The sequence below is a fragment of the Indicator indicator genome, chromosome Z (genome assembly GCF_027791375.1).
Source record: "Indicator indicator isolate 239-I01 chromosome Z, UM_Iind_1.1, whole genome shotgun sequence".
Lineage (NCBI taxonomy): Eukaryota > Metazoa > Chordata > Aves > Piciformes > Indicatoridae > Indicator > Indicator indicator.
Window position 1 is genome coordinate 55,845,782 of NC_072053.1, and position 26,108 is coordinate 55,871,889.

The 26,108-nt window shown below is 37.6% G+C and overlaps 1 protein-coding gene across 1 annotated transcript in view; it reads left to right on the top strand.

Annotated features, from left to right (window-relative positions):
• Positions 1 to 14,873, top strand: part of LRRC2 (leucine rich repeat containing 2) — a 61,503-nt gene extending 46,630 nt beyond the window's left edge. The window contains exons 5-8 of the mRNA XM_054397972.1: positions 8,743 to 8,888; positions 10,721 to 10,876; positions 13,228 to 13,364; positions 14,824 to 14,873. Of these exons, the coding sequence (XP_054253947.1) occupies positions 8,743 to 8,888; positions 10,721 to 10,876; positions 13,228 to 13,364; positions 14,824 to 14,873 (489 nt within the window). The remainder of the gene's footprint in view (positions 1 to 8,742; positions 8,889 to 10,720; positions 10,877 to 13,227; positions 13,365 to 14,823) is intronic.
• Positions 14,874 to 26,108: the final 11,235 nt, after the last annotated feature.

The following is a 26,108-nucleotide window of genomic DNA, read 5'->3' on the forward strand; positions in this document are numbered from 1 at the left end:
CTTAACTGCAGTGCAAGGCACAATGGGTTTCAGATTAGGAAATCAATGGCTGGAAATACCAGAACAAGTATATATGTAAAAAAAGGCATCTTTTCACCTGCTGTTCAAACTATATGTCTAATTCACTGTTCTGTCTAGTCATAGAGCTGGCCACTACTGATGGAGTTTAGAAGGATGTGGGTAACTTTACAAACCATAAAAATGCAGGTTACAAAGGGCATGGTAAGGCTAAAGTAACTTCATGCTTCATGGTGTAAACACAGTTTTACAGGAAGAGTTCCCAGACCACAGCATTTTTTTTTCCCTTCCTACCTATTTTTAATTGGCATATGTTTTGTTTGCTTTCTTGTCATCTGTGTTACTCTAGCCACATCAGCCAATTGTTTGCTGGACTAATTTGAGGTGATACTGTTAATCCTCATCTGCCAAATTCCTTGACCCAGCACTTGAGACACACACATTGGTTTACAATGACAATGTGGATGCTGGTCACATATGCCCACTGCTTGCCTGTATGTAGAATCTGTGTGAAGAATGTGTGTGACTGTGACAGGACTTCCCCTGACTGTGTTTGGTTATATGATTAAATGACTATATGATTGGGAAGATTATGCACCACAAAGTGGGCATAGGAGGACTGTGACTCCTATCTTCAGTCCTGTCATGCACCTTTCTCTGGTTGCCAATCTGTCTCGAGGCTGCTATGTAGTCTCATCTTGAAATATAAAGCTGGTCATGTGCAAGTTATGTCTGACCTGTGTGATAGTGGTGGTAGAGGGGCAGCAATGAATTAGAAGATGTGTGTGTCAGAATAAGATGTGGGCATTGGCATTTCAGATTTGTTGTTCTTATTTTCTGCCTTTTTGTTTCCTGGTTTGGTTGGTTCTATTGTTTTTGTTTTGTTTTGTTTTCTGATGTGCTTGTGGGGTTTTCTTTGTTTGTTTTTGGTTTCTCTTCCTTACAGGGAAGGGAGCTGGCTGAGAAGAGAACAGGCTACCCTAAAATACTTTCGATGTAGTGGAAATACTTTTCATTCTCAGAAACTGGCTCCAAGACTTTAGACTACTAATACAAAATGATTTTTTGAAATGCTGGTTGTAGGCCATAAAAAAAGTTGACTAGACTAGAGGACCTGATGTGAAGCTTCAGAATTACAAATGTTGGAGTACTTTTTTTTTTTTTTTAAGAAACAGAGGAAATCAATAGGTTATATATAAAAAGGACATCTTAAAATCTCACTAAATTCATTACCATAATCAAAGAAAGTCATGATAGATGCCTGTGACTTTTCATAGTACGTACCTTAGTATCTCAAGCTAGAAATCAGGAAAACTGTATTACGTTTTCTCTGACATTTTTTAACCTTAGTAAATTACTTCTTGCCACTGTGTTTCTATTTGTTTTCTATGATTTTCTTGTCATAGCTTTTAATGGTACTTCTCCATATTACCTTTGTTTGTTTGTTTTATTTTTTTTCCAGTTTGAAAGTCTTGACAGTTTTAGATGTGTGCTGTTAATAATAAATGCTGTTCCTTCTAAGCATTTTTTTCAGTAGTCATAGTTTCATTAAATCTATGTTTTTATATGCTCAAGGCATTACATATGTATTTGTCAAATGCCACAATCACAGAAGATTTTATCTATCATTGTACACGATATACACAAGTATGAAGAACTATTTGCTATTAAAACAAAATTACTAAGGGAATACAAGTCTCCAGCAGAAATGCGTAGCTAAGCAAAGATAAGTTGCTGAAGAGGACTGGGTAGTAAAAGTGTTTGGAAGCTGCTTATTTTGATACAGGACATAAAAGAATATGTGAAATACACCTGAGCTTACACTGTTTCAGTACCACGAAACTTGATTCTACACAATTTATCGTCTGAGTAAATATGCTGGGACTGGCCAGATAACTGGTTTTGTTAGCCATTTGTTCTTTGCTATTTAAGAGGCACAGGACAAAATTTAGCAATCCAGGGAGCTATGTGTTCCAAGCCTTCAGTCGTATTTGTACTTTTCCTGACTACTGTGAGTTGATGGAAAATTTCCTGACATAATGTAGACCTAGAAACCTGCCTGAAATATAGGAGCCTCTTGGTTACACTGGGGACCTGGCTAGATTTTTTTTGGTAGAGATTTTTTTGTTCTTTTGTTTTTCAAACAGAGAATTTCAGACAGTGCTTCATTAGTGTATAAGGAATAACAAAAGAAAGTAAAGAAACTTTAACAGATTTCCTTAAAAAGCAGGTAAGGTTTGTAGATTTGCTATGTTCTTATCTGTGGGGCAGTGCCAAAGATCATATCACTCAGTGGTATTACTGGAGAGCTGTAACATGTACAGTGTCTCTGCCAGATCTGCATAAATTCCACACCAGGGGAATTCATCCTATAAAACAAGCCTTGAAAGCCCAGCTTCATTACAAGCTTTCATAAGTACATGAAGAAGTATTCAGTTATATTTTTATTAGCAGCTACTTAATAAGAGCAACAATAATTTGATACTTTAAATTACTTGGACAAACCCAAGTCACTTGGACAAAGTCTGGATGGAGTAGTGCAAAACAGCAATGAAGCATTAAAGCACACAGGAAGTCACAGACCCATGCTCTTAATAGCACAAATAAGTTCTTAGGAAGAAGCCCAATATCTATTTGTGCAAAAATCCTACCCACTGTGCATGCCATGTGTGCGCCATGCTTTCTTGTCCAAGTCTTGGAAGAGATCTCTCCCATATCTGAGTCTTTTACTAATATGATCTATGTTTCTGATTTTTATGTATTGGTATCAGAGTAAGACATAAAGCCGTATTGTTATAATAAAGAAAAAAATCCTATGGGAAAAGATAAACTAAGACTTTTTCTCTGTTAGGTTAGGTTTGTCATCATGTGAAAGAAAGTACATAAGAAAAGCTGTGTGTGTATCTAGCAGCACTATAAGAAAGGAAAGAAGACGTGGAAGAGAAAATTTACTGTAAACTTGGTGATTGATAAAACTGTGAACTGTAGTGATCAATTGCTGACAGTATTCTTAGGAAGTTGCCTACTATCAATGGTGAGAGACATTTTGGTTAAGTAGATAAGGTCTAATTCATGGCCAGATATGTTACAGTGTGTAAAACAGACTTTTCTTCATTGTGACTTGTTTGTATTTGGGGATTTTATTTATGATGCTCCAAGAACAAATAAATCCAGTTTCCAGTTGCAGAGTTCTCCTGCTTGGTACCCAATTCATGGTATTTGTCAGACTGCTCTAGCTCCCAGCATCACGGTAGGCAAGAAGCTTGTACATTTGGGTGGATTACTCTGTTGTAATGCAAAAAGTAGTTGTTTGTAGAGCTAAAAATACACATGGAGATGTTTATTCCTGGTATGATAGGAGGCCACTCACAAACAACAAACTTTCTGATCTCTGCTGCTGAAGTCAGAATGCCTTTTCCCCCTTCAATATTCCATTTTACGCTAACATTTATAAGCAACCTGCTTTCTGGCAGACATTCCATAGAAGTCTTTTTTCCAAATTTATCATGCTATATCTGTTCAGTCTGGTGACATAATATGTTGTTGTTGCCCAGCATCAATATACAGAAGGTGAAATGATTTCATCATTGGTCATCAAAATGCTGCTACAGTAATAGGTTAGAGCCGTAGGACTACATTCTTAGCTTCACTTAAATGTTTTTCTCACATTTAAAAAAATATTATTTATTTTGCTTTTGGCAGTATTATGACATTACCTAGTTCTCTTCTGCTAAAAATATCTTTTCAAATACCCTTGATATTTTCCAATTACTATTTTATCACTGTAAGACAAAAACATCAAACTGTTTGTTATAATTCTTTATTTTTGCTGTCATGTCTTTTTATAATACTTTTTCTTAGTTGCTACAGAATGAAATTTCCTTCTGAATGTTTTCACCATTTTGACATATAGGTAGCTGTTCTAGGTTTCAGGACATGCTTGAATGAACATACTCAAGTTTTTAAAATCAGAGAAGTAACTTCACAGGTTACAGTGTATTTTCATGGAAAAGTAGAATTGTTGTACAAGTATAAATTATAATTAAGTTGCTGTTGCATCCTGGAGCAGATAAGAATGAAGTTTTGGGGTTTTTTCTTTATTCCTTCTGAAAGTGAGAAATTTTGGTTGCCTCTTGTTCTAAGAACAGAATATATATTACAATTCTATTTTAATATATTAAAAGGATAGTCCTTAGCCAAAAATACTGGAGAGGTCAGTTAATGACTGTATGCTACTGCCATTACTGCTCTTCCTCTTCTAACGCTTTTAATTAAAATAATTAACTTAGAATCATTATGAAGAGTGGGCACCCAAAGTGAGGTACTGGATACATTTAAGTTCATAAGAAAGCTGTAACTGACTTATGTAGAACCCAGTTTTCCTTCTAGTGTGTGTACTTAATTTACAAGTTTTGGAGATTTGAAGATGCGATGACTTCCTCATGGTGAAGTGTAATAATATATGCAGAATGCATGTAGCTGCAACACTCATACTATAAAAATTTAACATCTCTAATAATTATAAATTTAATATTTGAGAAAGCAGACATGTTTTGGCTTCAGCCAAGAAAATAATTAAGTGTACTTAATTTCATGCACATGACTCATGTATTGGCTTGGAAAAACTCCCATACTTACATTTAAAATCATGGAGCCACATTCTTAGGGATATTAAGTGCGTAAAGATACTCCTGCTCTTATTGCTGTGCGGTCACCGGTGAATGATCACTTCTTGATATTTTTGTGAATACTGCATCTGCAATCAGCTTTTGCATACTTTGCTGACTTTATGAAAGGTTTGTGTATACAAAAACCTGCTCTAATAAAATGGAAAGTTCCTTTCCATTAACTTCTTATGCTTAGATCACCATAACTGTATTATTAATAGGTGTTAGAGTGGTGGCAATGCTCCAAAGATGAAAAGCAATAGCATTAAACTTCCAAGTAAATAGTTTGGCATCAGAATAACAATGTCTGTTTCTGCATTAACTCTGCAGAAGATTTAGGATTTTGGTATTGCAAAATTAGAATAACGTCATTTGGGTACGTTTGATTTAGTTTCTCATGACACCACCAAATGAAATGCTGTATTAAGGCATGCATTTTTATGTTTCACAGGGTTTTATCACAAAATATGTGAACAAGTACCTTGTTACTAAGAGATAAGATTGACTGTAAAATGCTTTTTCTTCCTCATGTTTAAGAACTCAGTTGGAAATCCAATGGTGGACTGGGCTATAAATATACAAGCATCTGTTCATGAAAGTTATCTTTTGCCACAAGAGATACCTGTATCCTGTTTCTTTAATTGGTGCTGTTATCCATGAATGCCAGTGTGAATATAAGAAAAGGTTACACTTACAGATTTGTGAAAGATTTGGTTTGAATGGACACAAGATCTGTGTGCTCAGCTGTGTGGTTTGCATCCAGGGTGCTCCATTGTTGCATACACCATACTGCTTTTTGTAACCTAATGAGATGCTGAGCCCTAGTCTGTTTGTTTTGGGAGAAAACGTGTGATAACTTGATCCTGAAGAAGTAGTGCATATTTTATTTGAAATCTTTGAGTTTGAAATTTCTGTGCAAGAGCACATTTGTAATGCTTTGATAGACAATTCTGGATTAACCTTTTGTATGTCTTGTCATATATTGACTTGGATGAGATATTGTTTCTGACTCAGAATATTTACATGCAATTGAAAAATACAGTAATCTTGTGGTAAGGCTAGACGTTACACATTTTCATTTGTTGGTGCTAAGTAGTAGGCAACTCATGATAAACTTGCATACAACCCTATCAGTAAGTCCCTTTCAGAGCAAAAAGCAGAACAAAAATAAAACCACACCCATCAATCAAATAACTTGTTCAGCTGCATATGTTGTGTCCTTTTCTTTCAACTGAACATTTCACTATCAGAAAGAAAGAGAAGCAGTGGAGTCCTACAATGACATCTGTATTATTTCTATGAACAAAACTATTAAGATAAGCAAAACTTTTATTTTTCAAATAGAATTTTCAAAAATATTTTGTCAAATAAAAATGACCAGAGTGATTAAACATAAGGACCACAATAAGTGGGTCCACATAGCTAGACTATAAATATAGCTAATTTTTTTTTTTAACGGAGCTTGCATAAACCTTATATACTGATTGATGCAAAGTCACACAATAGAGGAAAATACCAAAAATAATCATCAAATAAAAATAAATTATAGCAGAAAAATGATAATCGAGTCATGCTTGTTTGAAAATGAAATATTATAAAGGTGCAAAAATCCATCAGTTCTTCAAGAAGAAGTAAAACACACATGGTTTTCTTCAGAAAATACAATAAATAGCCACCACAATTTCCAATACATCGTATATCATACACATTTGTTGGTAAGATATCAGAGAGAGATTAAAAAAAATTCCATTAAGTTTCAACATACTACAGAAAATGGACATGTTTTATTAAATATTACCCTACAAGAACAAGTACTGAGGGCTTGTAGCTTACAGAACATAATCACAGCTCCGTGTACTGTGTGACACTCTGAACTAAACTTTGTGTGAAGAGTCCAGGGGCTTAGATTTTGTTGTACATTTTTATGGGCGTATAAACTCCTGAAAAACATAGTTTTAATCTAATCAAATGTTAAAACAATCACTTTTCAATACTATATGAAAAATTGCAGAAATAGCTCTCTCTATTATAAAAAATAATACTGCACTATTAATGTTTCTTTTAACACAATAAAGCATTTTGAGGAAAACATATAGAACTAGTTATTGCTGTAATTTTACCAACTAGTGTTAATGTTACCAAATTATTGCAGCATGACAAGCAACTACATGTGCAAACAGTGTTTGGAAACTTGGATTAACAGTGATGTTAATTTATTAGAGACTGTGGCTTTTTCTTCTTTGGGGATAGTTTGAGGACATTTTGGGTGACATGTAATACAGTGGGACATTGCTTTAATTCTGTGCTTGTAAATTACTTCTGAGGATTGCTTATTGAGAGGAATGTATCAGCAGTTTTAGCAAATTGTTATGAGTGCAGATAAAATTGAAAATTTTCTTGGGACTTGGAGTTGTGACAATAATTTGAATGAACAAAGTAAATGCAGTGTAAGGATCACGCTAATTATTTTGTCTATTTTCACATTGCTACAATCTAGAAGAGTCATTCTGTTTTCCTTGTTCAAAAGGAGGCTCATTTTTTTCTGTGGGTTTTTTTAATTATTATTTGGAAAGTTATAGGAATATAGGAGTGAGTGTTCATTAATAGTAGTTAGTCCTCAGTGACCAAATGGTTTGAAGCAGAGAAATGACAGGATAAAATTTATGCTTTTTTTTCTCAATCAGGACCAAGACATTTCCATAGCAGTGCCTCATCAAGGCTGTTTTAATGGTGTGGTGGGTAGTTTTCAAACTTACAACCTTGATTTGAGAAAATTTGGACACCCTATAATGGTACACTTTATTCTGTAGTTATTTTCAGTATGATAACTTCAGTAAATCTCCCTGAAAATTTCCTCCCAAATTTTAAGGTCTGGATGCAATATGTTTATATCTAGAAAAGAATTATGTTTATATCTAGAAAAGAACAAAACAAACCCCTCACCAAACAGAACAACCTCCCCCCCCATCTTACCACCACCACCAAAAAAACCCCAAAACCAACAAAACCCAAACCCCAAACTAAACCTGAACCACAAACACTGCCAAAAATACCAAACTAAACTGGCTCTGACACAGCACTAAGTTGTGAATGTGAACATTTTAAATGCATGGATCAATTTAAGATGAAACTCCATCAGTATTGCAGTAGGAAATAGTTTAGCCATAAAATAGAACAACAAAACTCCCTTGATTCTTAATAAATAATAATTAAAAAAAATCCTTCAAAAATATTCAGAAAGTATTTTATTGATTTTTTTTTTAAACGTAATTTATGCTCACTCACTTTGGGAGTGGAAAATATATTTGTTTTGGTTTTTTTGATTCCTAATTGTTTTCTACATTCTAAGAAACCTTCAGTCAAAGACCAATTAAATTTTATTTTTGGTACTTTTCTTTCAAAGTCTGTAGAACTAGATTGTGACGGTGACATAGAAGACATAATTTCAATCCTAAAGTAAATTTTTTTTGTTTACTTTTATGCTCCTTTGACATTGACTTTAGTTAACTGTATGACTTTGTGAACACTGGTAGTGTAATTGATTCAGTACACAGAGAGCTTTATTTAACACATTTATTTCTTTACCAGCTGTATTTTACATTTACAGTTAACCATTGTGCTAAAAGCTTATTACTTAAATATGTAATTAATTTGAGAAGTATTAGAATAAAACCTCTCTAGTTCAATTTATATAATATTCATTTGCAGTATAGAAAATGTATTTTTAAAGATTTTTGAAAAATATTGGACCAAATTTTCTGTTGACTTAAACTGAGAATTTCATTTTCCAGCTTTGGTATTGTCTGAAAGTACAGGGTGTTTTTAGAAGAAAAATTTCATTCAGTATGATGACAGCATTAGAAAGGTGATGAACACTTTGAGAAGTAGTTATTTTTCCTGTAAAATGATGACTAAGAGATAAGACTGGCAAAATTAAAGTAAACAAATAATGCAATTCTTATTTTTCTAACTGGTTTGAGAGAAATAAGAAAGTTTAATGAGTGAAATGTCTTGTATTCGGAAAATATTACTAAAATAAAGCATCACTTCTTTCTAGCTAAGTAACCTGAAACAAGTCACAGTTGTGGACGTGTCAGCAAACAAGTTCCATTCAATTCCAATTTGTGTTCTCCGGATGTCTAATTTGCAGTGGTTGGATATTAGCAGCAACAACCTAAAAGATCTCCCAGAAGATATAGACAGGTAATTTATGTTTTAATTCATTGAGGAGTCTGTGAACTACAAAGAAATCTAGAAAGTAACAAGCTTCTAAGGGACACCATTAATGAAAAAAATCTTCAAAAAGTCACATTTAGAAATGCATCCAATAATTTTGTGGGTAAACTTTACCATTATTATTGACAAACCAGGTCAGACAGAAACTGCATTTTGTACCTCACGGTTGTCAGATTACACAATCAATGTCTTTACTGTTCAGTTAACTACTTGTATTTAATACATTCATGATAATTAGTCATTATGTCGAGGCATTGTTCTTTAGGAAGTTCATGGAGTATACTCTGCCCCAGTTCCATCAAAAGGGACTCACCATATGGGATAGACAGCAGTATCTTTCTGGAGGGTAAAGGGGTGTAAGGAAAGATGAAATAAAGCATAGTTAAGTTACTGAAAGAACCTGATGCACTTTGTCAGTAAAACAGAAAATTATTGGCAAGATTAAAAAAAAACCCAACCAAACCACACTGAAATTCCACCTCTCCTACTGTGAAGTATGTATGCAGCACACACATACTCACTCCATTTAGAAATCTACTAAAACTACTTAAAAAAAAAAAAATCATGCTGATCCCTTTAATCAGACTGGTTAGCCTGAAAAATAACTTCTATTCCCTGCACCTGTTCATTCACTCTGGATTCTGTTGTAGCTTGGTTTACAAAATGTTATGCAGACATAAGTAAACCAAAATATGTATTAACAAAATTTAAGAATGATTTCATATATAATCTAAATATAATGAATAATGAAATTTAAGAAAAAAATTATAAATGTGTGAATTATATATTAATCTGGGGATAGAGATCCATGAAGCAAAAGAAACATCATGAAAAACTCATTTGACCTTAAGTTTTGTAATGCATTTGTTGCTGGACAAAAGGACATTTCTGGGACATTATTCACAGATTGCTATGACAGCATGTCTGAACCCTTAATTTGTATTAATAATTTACATGTTCTATATGCAAGAGCATAAACCTGCCAATTTTTTTCCCCAGGGGATCTGAGAAGAGATGTGATTAACCAAAGCCTTTCTTAAAATTGTTTGCTAAATTCAGATAAAACATATGGCTTGATAAGCAACAGCCTGCAGCAGTGTTTTAATATGGGCTCTTCTGGTCAAGTGAGAGAAATGTTTTGTCAGTTTGCTATGCTTTTTTGTCTTCTATCTGCTCCAAGGAATAAATACTGAGACACAAATTGTTATTGCATTAGAAAAAGACAGAAGAAATAAAGAAAAAGAAGCCAAATGCCTTCCTCCACAAAGTGCTGTCATTAAATTGATTTCAGTGGGACAACTTGCAAAAGCCATATGACCAGGAGGTTGTCTTTCTTTTGCTCCCCACAGTTTAATTACTAGTGAAAAACAGTAGATGGGAAAATATTGCCCAGCATGGACATCTAGTTAATAGAAATCAGTATATAGTCAATGGTGTAAGCTGATAACCAATATTTTTATTTGTTCCAGCATAGAGAGAGGGTGAGGCTATATATCATGTTCTATCGACATCTTCTGTATGAAAGCACAATAATTTTGGTAACCTTTTATCTTGGGCATATGTCTGAGTTCTTTTCAGATGCATGCTATTAATATCTGTAATTTTGAAACGTGACTGGAAATTTAAATTAAAACTGATGACAATTTATGAAAGTATGGTATGAGTAACTTTGGAGAAGACAAAGGCGATACATAGAATTGTTCTTCTTTTGTACAGGATTAAGTCTGTGTTGCTATTTTGCATAGGTGTTTCTGTGTGAAATTACTATTTTAAGTTACCGGTGTTTTCCATTTCTATAGGTTAGATCAGCTGCAGACACTTCTCCTGCAGAAAAACAAGCTGACTTATCTTCCTCGAGCTCTAGTCAATATGCCAAAGCTCAGTTTGCTTGTCGTCAGTGGTGACGACCTGGTTGAGATACCTACAGCCATCTGTGAGTCAACCACAGGTTTGAAGTAAGTGACAGGGAAAGGAATATGTCTTAAGCAGATAAGGTAGATGTACCCAGAATAATACTTTCAAAAGCATCAGTTTCTATCATACTGGGTCAAATTCTGAACCAATTTATGTCAGAGGCTGTAAGGAGGCACTAGAAAGGTTAGAAATGGGAGAGTCACTGCATCTTTCTGATGTTCATCTGCCAGTTCTTCATATTTTGCATTTGTATGCTTGAAAATGCTATTCCTATGTAGACTTAGTCATAGTAGCTCTAACTGTGGATTTGAAAAGCTATGGCCCAGAATGGGACCAGTACTCTGATAGTTTTTGAAGTTCCATGCTGCCAAAAGTATGCTGCTGAGAGTGGGAGACATGGCTAGTTAAAAGGCCATTAAAAGTTTCACATTAGTTTAGTAGTCCATATTTTGTTTGTTTTGAAAGAACACCTGATTGCTGCATGCAGGATGAGACTAAAAGGCCTTTTAATCAGGTGGTGTTCAGATCTTTGATTATGAAACAGTTGATACTGCATACTGGGTCTGGCTGGGATGGTGTTAGCTTTAACTGTAGCAGCCCTTAAAGTGCTGGCCTTGGTATTTGTATCTAGAATGAGGTCAATAAACTATCAAGGTTTTTGACAATTGTTGAACAGTGGATCCCACAGCACCAAGAATGTCTCTCTAACCCTCCCCCATAAAGCCAAGTAGGCTGAGTGTGAACAAGAGATTGGTAAGGAATATAGCTGGGACAGCTGACTTAAACCGACTAAAGGGGTATGCCATACCTTGGGATGTCATGCTGTGATGGTTTTAAGACTGTCTTTTTAATTTTTCTTCACAAAGTTCCAGCAGAGAAAGCAAAAGAATGTAAATAAATCACTACTGGGTGTAAGAAAGCAAAACAGTGATTATTTAAAACACTTCCATTGGAGAGAGAGAAGTGTTTAAGAACTACTACTCAAAACAAGGTTGGGGAGTTGGGGAAATCTGAGTTCTGAGCTTGCTTGCTGGGCTTCTGTCTGGCTGCTTCTTTTCTGGCTGAAGATAACATACTGACCTTGATGAGCTAAGTCTAACAGCCTCTCTGCTTCTTGACTCTCTGCCTTCTGCCAGGGGGTCTGGGAGGATTCCTTCTGGTTGGGGGGCAGGCCCCTTGGGGAAGGCCCCTTGAGGGAAGCAAAGGGGACTTGGTTGTGCTTTTCTGTTGATTGTACACATTTGCAAATATTGTGAATAGTGTGTATTTGCACATATTGCATTCATCATAGATTGTAGATTTGCTTGTAAATACAGCTTTCATTTGCTTCCAGACTGAGCTAGCCTGGTTATTGTTGGTGTGGGGGGATTTCAGCTCTCACACTGTTATACATGCTTATCAATAAAAGCTATGAGAAGGAAGGGAGTTGGGCCATTTGTTATTAAGGTCTTCCAAAGCAACCACTTACCAAATCTCTGCTTCCCAGGAAGTGGTTGGACATCACCTGCTGATGAAGACTGTAATTTATTTGTTTTGCCTTTGCTTCTACACATGATTTTTGTTTTCCTTCATTAAGGCATTTTTGTATCAACATATAAGTTGTTAATCTTGTATTCTTTCCCTGTCTTACTGAGGAGGGGTAGTGAGAAAGCTGCTTAGTGGACAGCTGGCTAGCCAAGATCAATGGACAACAGAATCACAGCAATTCATGAGATTTTTAATAAAGCCATATGATTTGTTGGGACATTTGTTATTTTGAATGTAGCAAATTTATTGATTTTTTCCCCTTTCTTCCAGAGGTAATACCATCAGAGATTTTCATAATGCTGAGCACTTAGTTTGCACTTTATGTAAGCTGTTTATCTAAACCATCTACTTTTCTACCTGCAATGTGTAGCTTTAGGATATTTGCAAATATGATGTAATTCATGTTCACTCATGCCCTATAAAAGAGAAATAACATAATCATGATCAGAAAATGGAGGTGCATATCAGTAGCAAAGTGATATTGGCAAAATTCCAGATTGCTAGACAAATGTTGACAGGATTAAATTCTTACTTCTCTTTAACAGATATGAAATTACAAAGAAGTCTTTCAGAAGTTCCATATTAAAGGAATATACCTGTTATTGCAAATAATGATTTATGTAGATAAGTAAAAAGAAAGAGATAAATCTGATAATTTTTATGTGGAAAGGGGAGTAGAGAGAAGGTGTCATTTGCAATTCTTATTTCTAATAATATTTCCTAACAATGTCATAATGCAAAAATTTAACAAACGTTCTTCATGTTTCCCCTTTATGGCTATAGTATCCACTGTAAAATATAATTCATATTGGCCAGTGATGTCGATAAGCTTGTTACACATATTCTGGTGTTACACTCTCTCTAGATTCATAAGTCTTAAGGATAGCCCAGTTGAAAGTATTGTATGTGAAGACACTGAAGAAATTAAAGAAAGTGAACGTGAACGGGAGCAATTTGAAAAAGAGTTTATGAAAGCATACATTGAAGATCTGAAGGAAAGGGGTATGTACTAACTTGCAAAAAACTCCTGCTATCTTGGATATAAATTCAGGCATACATGGGAATATGAATTTATAGGAGTATAAGCAATATGCCCTTAAACTGAAATTGTCCCTTGTAGTACTAAATAAGACTAAAGTGAGCAAGTTTTGTTCAAAATATGGGCCTTAACTAAACTAGCTGATATTAAATGAATGCATACAAAATTTATGGTGAATTTGTACCTGCATTAACCTTAATTCAATAATAAATATGCAAAGATTATCCTCAATTTCCAGATTTACTTGTTTCTTTAGGAATTAATACCAGTGATATTCAATTCCTACAGAAGCACATCTTACCTTCAGAAAGAAACACAGTGTATACATGAAATACTCTTTACATTGTCAGAACATTCTTTAACAGTGTATCTGTATCAATGTATGAATTATTTAACCACTGTAAAACCATTGCAGTAAAAGTACTGTTTTTGTCTTTATTGCACAGCCCTTGAAAGTTTACATAGAACTTAATTTTGCTATTCTATCTTATATTTACTATAATTAAGTAACTGTCAGTCTCCTGGGTCATGTTTAGAAAAAATGTGCTAGGAAATAAAGGATAAAAATCCTGTGAGCCAAAATAACCTACAGGTTCTGTTAAAATCAATTTGTGTGTAGAAGTGAAGTTTTGTGGAATGAATCTTATGGTATCTTTTCGTTTATTATAATTCATTTAAGTGCTCTGTATAGTGGGTCCTACAAGACCTTGTAAAAGAGTGATGTGAAGAAAGACCACTCCACATGGCTACAGAATACTTTTCATGTTCTGATGCTGGATTTTTATTGCTTAATGTTCCTGACCTGCACACTTAGGTATTCAAGATGTCTACTTCCTAGGTGAAATCTGCTATAAAAAGGTCAGATTCTGATAACGGCAACAAGAGTCATGAAAAGGGGGAGAAGAAATGAAGGATAAAATGAGATAATAACTTGGCTCATGATATGTAGTAATGGAGTTGTATTTGCAAATTTGTGAAACATGGAGCCTAAGGCAATGCAGGCTCCTCAATGCCAGGCTTCCTGAAACCTGCTTTTGACCCTGTTAAGTGTAGGCTGGTGTATACTCCTTTGGGGAATTTAAGCACTTTTCTGCCTTACTAGACAAAACTTTTCTCTCTGCTTTTTATGAGCTTGGATGATTAATCACGTTTGGGTTTACTGCTTCTGAACTCTTGTGCTATAGATTATACCAATACTTGCTTTTAAAAAGCAAACTAGACAAGAAACAGTTTCTGCATAACATGAGCCAGCAGAATTTCTGAAAGATAGCACAGAGATCACTTGTATCTTTGAAGAAAAAAAAAAACCAACCAAACCTAGCTGTTTCTAGCTAAGAGGTCCGTTTATTTGTGCTGGATTACATACCTGAAGTCTGAGATGTATTTATTTTTTCTTCTTCTTTTTTTTTTTTTTTTCCACAGATTCAGCTCCTTCCTACACTACAAAAGTGTTACTCAGTCTTCAGCTATGAAGATCAAAAATCTCTAAAAATCACTAATATATATCAGAAACTCTATTTTTTTATCCACATGAGTAGAAAATGGTGGAAACCATAGATGATCAGAAGCACTTCAAAATCATCTTTTTGTCGTTGCTGTTGTTTTTGTTACTGTAACTGCTCACAGTAACTGTAGATAAAAGAATGGTAGATCCTTCACCTTTAAATGAACATAATTATTTCCAAGTCAATGCTAACAGTCACTAATTCACACAGAGACCTACAGAAAATAAATATTCACTGTAATAATTTATACACAGGCATAGACACTGTCAGGATGAAGACATTATATATTGTAGCTGAGCCAGTGGAAGTTAAATTGTCATCTCAAAAAGAGATTTAATTTTATAAATGGGGAAGGAATAATTTAGAAATGTAATCTAACAGTTCTTTAGAACATGTAAAGTATGGACACATACATATTTGTTTGCATTTACTTCCTGTTCTTCAAGGAAATTGCCCTCCTTAAGATTTTTAATTTAGCTAGGTTTCAACAACATTATATATAGAAACTATAACAATTCTTCTGCTTTTTTTCTTTTAAAGCATATTATAAGCTTTTAGTTGTTTGCAAATTAAAATACTAACATGACTGAAACTTCTGTGCTTGGCAGTCTCATACTATGTCTCATAATATGTCAGTGTATTAAATGAAATTTTAAGGACTAAGCAAGATGAATAAACACTATCAGCAAAATGATGATAATGTCTTCTGCAAATGGTTTTAGATTACACAATTTTGTGGACATTTATTGGAATTTTCCAAGTTGTATAAGAATGAGTTTGTTGTTTAAAAAATACTTGCTTGGTATTTAATAATTTGTCTCTGTTAATTGTGTAAGTGTATATACTGCAGAATTTCAGAAACTGAGTTTTACATATATTTTTTCTTTAATAAATCAATACATTTTAATTTAAAAAGACTTGAGATTTTGAGAATTTAGACTCCAAATAAAATTAAATAGCTATAAAAGTATGATTGTGGTTAGGGGAAATGATATTTGCATTATGCCTTCTTATTAGCTGGGGGGTAATTTTCAACACACCAAAATAGATCATCCATGTCCGGCTTTGTGCACTAGAGTGACATATAATCATATGTAAAAAGCAGAGCATCAAAGGATGTGCTTTACAAGATTTCCATGTAACAAAATACTGCTTTTATTTTTTTAGCATTATCATTATGTTTTAAAAGAATCTGTCCCACAGATTAAACAAAAAATGACTAGCATGTAATCAAACGCTAAACTGGATTGTCCCTGAATCAGTTGCAGTAATTAGCATTTGGCATTTTTCTATGTACGTAACAGGTGTTGGCATACCGGTTAGAAATTCTTAGCAGAGAAATATTCTATTCTGGTGAGGGAATTAATTTATATCCCTTTTCTCTCTTGCCTGTCTGTCAATGTTCAACATATGATACTAAATTAACAGTCTTATATTTTCTACTTAATCATTCCTTTGTTGATCAGAAACATATTGCATGTTTAACCCCAGGCCACATTGCAAACTATTGGGAAGATTTCTCCTCCATCCAAAGCCACAATTGTAACTGTGGGACAAGTTTGCTGCCCTCAAAACTGAGGAGGAGATGGGTATGTGCTTTCAAGGTGCAGCAACAAGGATGACTAACACTGAATTGCTCAGGGTAATCTGCAGGAAGAGACAAATGATAGTGGTGTGCAACTGTCTGCTTCAGGGGATCTGCCAATCTGACCTGTTGTCCAAACAATTTTGCTGCTTCCTGGGGGGAAAGATCCAAGATGTTTCACAGGCTGCTTAAACTTGTCCCACTCTATTATCCCATGCTCTACTTCCATGTAGGTATCAGTGATACTACCACAACCTTAAGAGTATACAAAATTAACTACAGAGTTCAAAGTGTGATAGTCAGGGTTATGGGGCCCAGGTGGCATAGCTTTCAATCCTGCCATTGAGGGGAAAGTGCTGACTATATGTTAATAATTTATTGAAGAGGTGGGTGTGATTTCTAAGACCACTGGACCCTATTTGAGAAATAACATCTGCTTGGGAGAGGTAGGATTGTTGCGGGGGGTGATTAGGGAATTAGGGATGGTTATTAATGATGAATTATGAAAATTATTATTTATTAATTATTTTAAATATTGATAACGATTAATCACCTTATATATATTGATTCAAATGCACGGTTGTAACAATATAGTCCATAACTGGTTCAGTTTATACAATTTTACCCAGTTATAATATTTACAAAGTCAATTTCTAATTAAGGGAATGAAAGGTGCAGTTCTGCTGCTTGTCCACTAGATGGAGGCTCGACAAGACACTTGCGGCTTGCAACTCTGTACAGAGATATTTATAATGTTATCATGAGGCAAGTCAAGCTAGAAATATCACATGGTATGTGCGGGCACTTTTAAATGAATGTTACTGAATGTTGCACAAATGGAAAGATACATTCTGTCTTTCTTTGTAGCAAGGCAAATCGCTGGGTTACTCTAACTGCTTGCTGCTGCTGGCTGGCTGCTCGGCTGCCAATCCCATTCGGGCGGTGACTTTCTTTCTCCTCCCGCCTCCGCAGGTGGGGTGAGGCTTGCTTTCTCCTCCCATGGCCATGGAGGGGCGAGGCTTTCCACTGATCATCAGGTTCCTTTAGCAGGGTTGGAGTGGCTCTTCAAACGGAGGATCGGCTCGGCAGGGTTGGTCCAGAGGAGTGGTTCTACGTGCAGTGGGGCGGGGTTCTTTCGGGGGTTGGCCATCACGGTCGAGGTGGCGGTTCCCGGTAGATGGGGTCGGGGTGCGGTGAAGTGGTGCTTCCCCCTCAGCTCAGCTCGAAGTGAGCTGACTATGCCAAATCTTGGTGACTGCTCCTTATTAAGGTTACCATGCAGTCTTGATGTGATCTCAATGGAGAGGATATCTTCTCTCTCTTTCTCTCTTGGGAAATCCCAGGTGCATTACCCTGATGGCACAGGGCTGTGGAGCGGCTACGGCTCCTTTTCTCTCCCGCAAACAATGGGGCTCACGCAAGATGTGTTTATGCTTACGGTTGCTTATGATTGCAGCAAATATGGACTGCCTGGCTCGGGCTTAGTCCCTCCCCTTCTGGAATAAAGCTTACCCTCAGGGCTGATTTCCTCAGTCCTTTCGACTGGGCTTACAACGCTGGCATCCTGTAGCTCAGCAAAGGGATCATCCTGTTTGCTGTTTCCTCAAGCAGCTTGGGAAGCTGGCTTCTTTCTGTGTTGCAGAGGCTTCTAGTACGCTTGCATATGGGATTGAGAAGACTTGGGGGTTGCGAGCTTCCATAGCTCAACCAAAGCGAGAGAAAGCAAAAGGAGAAAGCAAGGTAGTAAACAAATGGGGTAGTACTTATAGATTTCTCAATGCTGGATCTGGCCAGTGGGCACACTTGTCAACAACCTGCTTCGACCTATGGAAAGGGTGAAGCTAGAATTATGCCCTTAGATGGAAAGAGCATGAACATGCCATGTGATGGATGCATGCCGTTGTTTACCCCTTAGGAGACAGGTTGGCGCCTAGGCCTTTGTCCTCCTCTCCTGAAAAGAGGGTGGAAAGGGGGGGACTTACCAAAACATATTGGGACAAGTTAGCTGGTATCTGGGGGCATAATTCTGGGCATATGGTGCCTTCACAACAAGGATCCACTTAGGTGGAACAAAGATATCTTTGCTAGCAAAATGGTTGGCCTAATAAGAAGATCTTTAAACTGGGAATGACTAGAAAGGGAGAGAGTTACCAGAAGTCCTGTAAAAGACTGGGCAGTATGAACATACAAAGGATTGGAGATGTGAGTGAAATGAAACAAAATCCACAAGACAGGGCTCAAGCATTTACATACAAACAAGGAAGTGCCTACATGCTGCCATTATGGGTAAAATTCCTAGACAGTTTCTGGGAAATAAGCACTGTAGGGTGCCTTTTCAAAGTACCTACATACTAATGCACACATCTTGGGGAATAAACACAAGGAATTAGAGATCTGTGTGCAACTGCAAGGATATGATCTTCTTGGGATCACAGAGATGTGGTAGCATGGTTTGTAGTTTGTGTGACTGGAGTGCTGAAATGAAAAGAATCAGGCTCTTTAAGAATGCATGGAAAAATGAGGAGGTGCAGTTGCCCATTATGTGAGAGAATAGATGAAATGGATGAGAAGCCAACAGGGTTCACAGGTAGGGATTAACAAGTACAACAATGTGGGTGACACTGTAGTGGGTGTCTGCTATAAGCTACCTGATTAGGAGGCACAAGTAGATGAGGCCTTCCACAGATGGTTAGAAGCAGCCTCATGTTGGCAGGCCCTGGCCTTTGTGGAGGACTTCAGCCACCCCAGTTTCTGCTGAATGGCTAAGACATCTAAGCATAAGGGATCCAGGAGTTTCCTTGGGAAAATCAAGGAGTTTCCTGATGGAAATGACAAAGGACCCCACAAGGGCTTGCTGGTGGTATGAAGGATGAAGGCACCCTTGGCTGCACTTGCTATGAGATAGGGGAGCCTGGAATCCTAGGAGGTGGGGAAGAAGAATAAAAAGTAAGATCAGAACTCTGGACTTTAAGTGAGCAGACACTGGGTTTTTTTTCAGGAATGTGCTTCAAAGCATCCCATGGGATAAAGCTTTGGAAGAAATAATGGACCAAGAAATCTAGCTGGCTTCCTCTAAGCACATGAGCAATTCATGCCAGTGAGGAAGAAGTAAGTGAACATGCCAACAGGTTTCTGTACATGAACGAGTTCTGACAAAACTCAAAGAGAAAAAAGAAGTGTACAGAATGGTAAAAGCAGAGGCAGGTAACCTGTGAGAAATAATAAGAGACTGTTCAAGCATGCAGAAGAAAGCTTGGCTAAGAAAGCTAAAGCCCACTTGGAGCTGAAACTGGAGGGGAATATGAAGGGTAACAGGAAGGACTTCTATAAATGCATAAATGGCAAAAGAAAGACTAGGGCACATGTGGGCCCACTGTTAAATGGTATAGGGACCTTTACACAGGATAGTGAAGTACTGAACCCCTTCTTTGTTTACCATCAAGTCTGGCCTTTAGGTGTCCTAGCTCTCAGAGACCAAGGGAAAAGGCTGGAACACGAAACACACACCCTTGTGGAGCAAGGATCAGGTCAGGGAATACATCAGCAAACACGGGCACTACTGAATGCACCCAAGTGCTGAGGGAGTTGGCTAATGTTATTGCTAGGCCACTCTCAATAATCTTTTATCAATCTTGGTCATTGGGAGAACTGCCTGAGGAATGGCAGAAAGAAAATGTCATTCTGACGTTCAAGAAAGGCAGGAAGGATCCAGGGAACAAAAGGTTAGTTGGCCTGACCTTGAACCATGGAAAATTGATGGAGCAACTCATCCTGGAAGCCATTTCTCGCACACTGAGAACAACAAAATCATAATGAGCCATCCAAAGAACTTTGCCACCTCAATACATTTTTATGGTGTAATAACTGGTCTGGTAGATGAAAGGAGAGAAGTGGAAATCATCTATCAGAACTTCAGGAAGGTCTTTGGCATTGTCTCCCATAAGATCCTCACAGAAGAGATGTTGACATATGTGCTGAATCAGCAGAGAGTGGTGTGGACTAAAAATTGTCTGAATGACCAGGGCCAGAGGGAGTTGGTTGGGCATGCAAAATCTAATTGAAGGCCAATAACAGGAGCTGTATCCCAGGTGTTGGTGTTGGATCTGATCCTGTTTAACATTTTCATCAATGATCTGAATAATGGGGCAGTGTATTTTTGGCATGCTGATGACACTAAACTGTGAGAAGTGGCTGATATACCAGAGGCTTGTGCTGCAATCCAGAGGAACCCCAAAGAGACTGAGAAATGGGCTGAACAAATGGGCTGACAGGAACCTCATGAAGTTTAATGAGGAGAATTATGGAGTTCTGCACCTGCAGAGGAAGAACCTCATTTACCAGTGTATGCTGGGGACTACCAAGCTGGAAAACAGCTTTGCAGAAACTGCCCTAGATTTACTAGCAGACACTGAGTTGAGCATGAGTCAGCAATGTGTCCTTGCCACAAGTAGGCAAGGGCTAATGACATCCTGGGCTACAGTAAAAGGAGACTTGCCAGCAGGTTGAGGGAGGGGATTCTTCCTCTCTCATCAGTACTGGTGAGGTTGCATTTGGACTAGTGTGTCCAGGCCTAGGCTTCCCATTACAAGAGAGGTACGGACATGTTGGAAAGAGTCCATTGAAGGGCTACTAAAATGATTAAGAGACTGCAGTATCTCTCCTATGAGGAAAGACTGAGAGTGATGAACAGTTCAGCCTGGAGAAGAGAGAGTTTAGGGGGATCTTATCAATGTATTTAAATACCTGATGGTAGGGTGAGAAGAGATTGAGCCAGACTCTTTTCAGTGGTTCCAATGGACAGGGGAAAAGGTGATGATCACAAACAAAAACACAAGATGTTCTTTCTGAACATGAGGAAACACATTTTTACTGTGAGGGTTATGAGCAGTGGTACAGGTTGTCTAGGGAGGTGATAAGAGACTCCTTTCTTCAGAAACATACATCTATCTCAGATTACTCTGCTTGAGCATGGTTGTTAGACCAGGCAATGCCTAGAGGTACCTTCCATCTTCAACTGATTTGTGGCCCAGGGACATGGCAGTTGTCTTGAAATCTCTCTTACTTCATGTGGCTAATTTCAGCTGCATACTGATGAGGCCTGTGTAGCCCAGGATTTCTTGCTAAAGTGTGACCTCTGGACTAAATCTTATTTACTATTAGCCTAGACTGGTGGAAACAGCACAGTAAAAGGCCAAATGTCTTGTATTGTGCATTACTCCCTTCTTCATTGATAATACCACAGGGCTTTTTTGGTAAAAGTAGTGAACAAGTGTCTAAGTGGACAATGATTTGGTGTGGTTGGATGCTATAGCTTCTTAGAGCTTGTTGCTTTTGGTGTTAAAGAAAAAAAAATAGCCTCCTAGCTGTGTTTAAAATCTAATCTGAAATATGAGGAATGCTGACAGGCTCAGGTCAGTAAGTGAAGTAATTTTAAATATAAAAGACTAAGTAAAGGGGAGAACAATCTCAGAAGAAATCTCTGATGGTACTAATATGATATCCTGGTCAGAGTCTGACAGCCATTTCTTTTTATGGTGGTGTCAGCATAATTAGTTGTTCATATTACTTTTTGCCACCTCAGGAAACTGATGTGGGTTAAGTTTTTTTTGTGGGTTATTTTTAATTCAGTTCAGATCCTTAGTCTATTTCACTGTATCTACTGTCATGAAGGAGCTTAGGAAAGCATTCTCTCTGAAAAGAAACTACACCATTACCTTTGAAATAAATGTCCATCAAAGTACAGCCTTGCTGTATTAGAAACCCAGTTGTGAAAGAACTGTAGGTTATGCAACTACACCTGGCTGCTGACTTTATATGATCTATTTAAAATCAGTGCAGCAGATACACATGGGAAGTGTCACTGTGAACTATCAGAATAACAATTGTAATTGCCACTTTTGTGATATAGGAAGAGGAATGAATGCTGGAAAACAAAATGTCAGCCACATCTGTGATACTCAAGTATTGTATTTTTCATGCAATCCTCTGGGAATTGTACTGGGTCCCTCATACTCTGTGTGGTTCCTAATTTCAAGGGCTTCCCTATCTGGCTGATTGTTCTACTTCCTTTCCCAGAAAGCTTACAATGAATTATTTATTACTTACTTAAAACCCATAGAGACATAAAAATATGAGAAATAAAGAAAGCCCAAGGCAGACCAAACATTAACAGAGCAATGATATATTTGAACAGAATTCAGTGATCATTCTTATGCTTGTTTTAGAGGAAGATAAACATTCTGGAGCTGTTTTCCATTGCTACTTTTAATTTAATAAAAACTGATTTTATAAATTACATGTAGGGAAAAGTGGCAAATATTCTTGTGTCCTCATTTGTGTTTGGGTTTGTTTTTTTTTTTTTTTTTTAATTATAAGTTCAAGGCATTAATTTTGATTACAGCATCAAGGGTCAGCTGATTGGAGGGAAACACTGATATGTATGCACTTTCAAATCACAGTTCAATGTGTTGCTGCAGTCCAAAGTGCAAGTTCTGCTTTTCTTAAGATCATTATTTTAAAAAGGGTATTTTCCTCTTGTTTTATTTTTTAAATCTCTAAGAGGCAACATAAGGTATTTGCAGGATGAATGATGTGATTGGAGGAGGAAGCTTAAGGCTTTGTGAAAGTCCATAAATGTTATAGAACTGAAGTGTTTCTTAAACTGAGATATTTCTCCTGGTGTTCCTCAATGCAATGAGTAACTCTCTATCATCTGGAAGGCATGATTGTACACTTCTGTATTTAGAACAAGTTTTAATTTATAGTGATATATGACATGGGTCTGAGGCTTCAAAGTTTTCACTTGTTTCATGGGCAGCTTTTGTTTTAGGTGGACATAAATGTTAGAGAAATAATTGCTGTGTGACACATGAAATAGGAGTTTTGGAAACAGTCAGGACTACCTTTTCATTTGAAAATGTATTGTGACTTTTAACAGCTGTAGTTGAATCTGTTTCCTTTTTCACTCTCTTTGAATAGAATTTCCTTGGGCAAGTGGGAAAAAATGGTCAACTCTATTCTGATACAAGAGTGGAAATTTTTCCCTGGGATCTGTTCCTTGAAAAATGCTGGAAGGCTGCTAAACCCATGATTCGATCTCTTATTAATGTTGCAATATATAAACAGATGTGTTCTTCTAAGTCTAAAGTGTTTTCAGCCTATGCCGAAATATCTTAAAAAGCTTTTTAAAAGACATACTGGAGTTTGCATGTGAGCTATGCATTTCTTTCCTCCCTAAAATTGCTCTAAGTTATCAAATTTCTTTTTAAAAGCATATTACTTTTCTATCTTTCCAGCTTCATGTCTGATGTAGATCTTCCCAAATGTGAGCAAAATTTTTATTTCTCTAATCTGCCAACAGAGGCACTTTTATGAAAATCAGCGATAATGGAATCAAAGCATCAGATTCATGAAGCTATATGAGCTATTGTATTTTGAAGCTCTCTTGGCTATATGGAGACTGGTAGAGCGACAACATCAGCCATGTCTCTTAACACTCTTGGGTGCAACTCATCAGGGCCCATGGACTTCTGAATATTCGATTTATGTAACTGATCCCTAACCCATTGTGGTGAAGGCACCATATGCCCAGAATTATGCCCCTGAATACAAGCTAACTTGTCCCAATATGTTTTGGAAAGCCCCCCCATCCACCCTCCTTTCAGGAGAGGAGGACAAAGGCCCAGGCGCCAACCTGTCTCCTAAGGGGTAAACAACTGCATGCATCCATTGCATGGCATGCTTATGCTCTTTCCATTTAAGGGCATAATTCTAGCTTCACCCTTTCCATAGGTCGAAGCAGGTTGTTGAAAAGTGTGCCCATTGGCCAGATCCAGCCTCAAGAAATCTATAAGTACTACTCCATTTGTTTACTACCTTGCTCTCTCCTTTTGCTTTCTCTTGCTTTGGCCGAGCCACAGAAGCTCGCAACCCCCAAGTCTTCTCAATCTCACATGCAAGCGCACTAGAGGCCTCTGCATACGGACAGAAACCAGCTCACCGAGCTGCTCAAGGAACCAGCAAACAGGATGATTCCTTCACTGATGCAGATACCAGCATTGTAAGCCCAGTCGAAAGGACTGAGGAGAAGCCCCAACAGAGGGTAAGCTCTTGCCCAGACAAAAGGACTGAGAAAAAGCCCCAACAGAGGGTAAGCTCCAGTCCAGTTGGAAGGACTGAGGAAGCCCCATGAGAGAGTAAGCTCAAGCCCAGAAAGGGAAGGACTAGCCCAAGCCTGGCAGTCCAGATCTGCTGCAGCCATAAGCAGCCATAAACAGAAACGCATCTTGTGTAGCCCCTGCCGTTTGCAGGAGAGAAAATGAGCTGTAGCTGCTTCGTAACCCTGTGTTGTCAGAGCAAAGCACCTGGGATTTCCCGAGAGAAAGAGGGAGAGAAAACATCCCCTCCTTTGAAGTCAAAGCCCAAGACTGCGTTGTAACCTAAATGGAAAGCAGTTGCCGACGTTCGGCAGAGTCAGCTCACTTTAAGCTGTGCCGAGGGGGAAAGCGTCGCTTACACTGCACCCCCCACCAAAACCCACCTACCGGGAACCTCCACCTCGATCGCGAGGGCTAACCCTGAAAGAACCCGGCCCTGCCGTGCGGAGAACCGCTTCTCTGGACCGACCCTGCTGGGCCGATCCTCCTTTCAGGGAGCCGCTCCAACCCCGCTAAGGGAAAGTCCGACTGGTGGAAAGCAAGCCGCCCCTCCCCACAACTGTGGGAGGAGAAAGAAAGCCTTGCCCCCACCCACGGAGGTGGGGGAGAGAAAGAAAGTCGCCACCTGGATGGGAACAGCCCAGGGCAGATAAGCAGCGAGCCAGCATAACCTAGCAACTTGTCTTGCTAGAAAGACAGAATGTATCTTTCCACGTGTGCAATATTCAGTATCATTCTATTCAAAGCACCCGCGCATAGCCGTGTGATACTTCCAGCTTAACTTGCCTCGTGATAACATTATAAATGTCTCTGTACATAGCCGCAGCCGCAAGCTTCTTGTTGCGTCTCCATCTAGTGGACAAGCGGCCGAACTGCAACTTTTGTTCCCTTAACTAGTGTGATGGTTTGAAACTGTCTTTTTAATTTTTCCTTGCAAAGTTCAAAACAGAGAAAGTGAAAGAGTGTAAATAAGTCACTATTGGGTGTAAGAAAGCAAAATAACGATTGTTCTAAACACTTCCATTGGATAGATAGAAATGTTTAAGAACTATTACCCCAAAACAAAGTGGGGCACTCTGCACATTCTGCGTTCTGCAGTCGGGGCAGTTGCTGGGCTGTCTGGCTGCTGTTTCCTTCTTCTCTTCTGGCTGAAGATAACACACACTGGCCTTGGCATCTAAGTTAACAACTTTCTGCTCTAACTAACTCTGCTTTCTGTCCAAGGGGGGTCTAGGGTGGAGGCTCCTTTGGGAGAGAGGCTTTCCCTTTGGGGGAAGCAAAGGTAGATTGGTTGTGATTTTCTGTTGATTGTATATATATATTTGTAAATGTTGTGAATTTTGTATATTTGTACATATTCATTGCATTTCATCATAGATTGTAGATTCTGCTTTGTAAATATTTATCTAATCTAAAATAATATCTACAACAATAGGTGAATAAAGATTATAGTCCATTCCG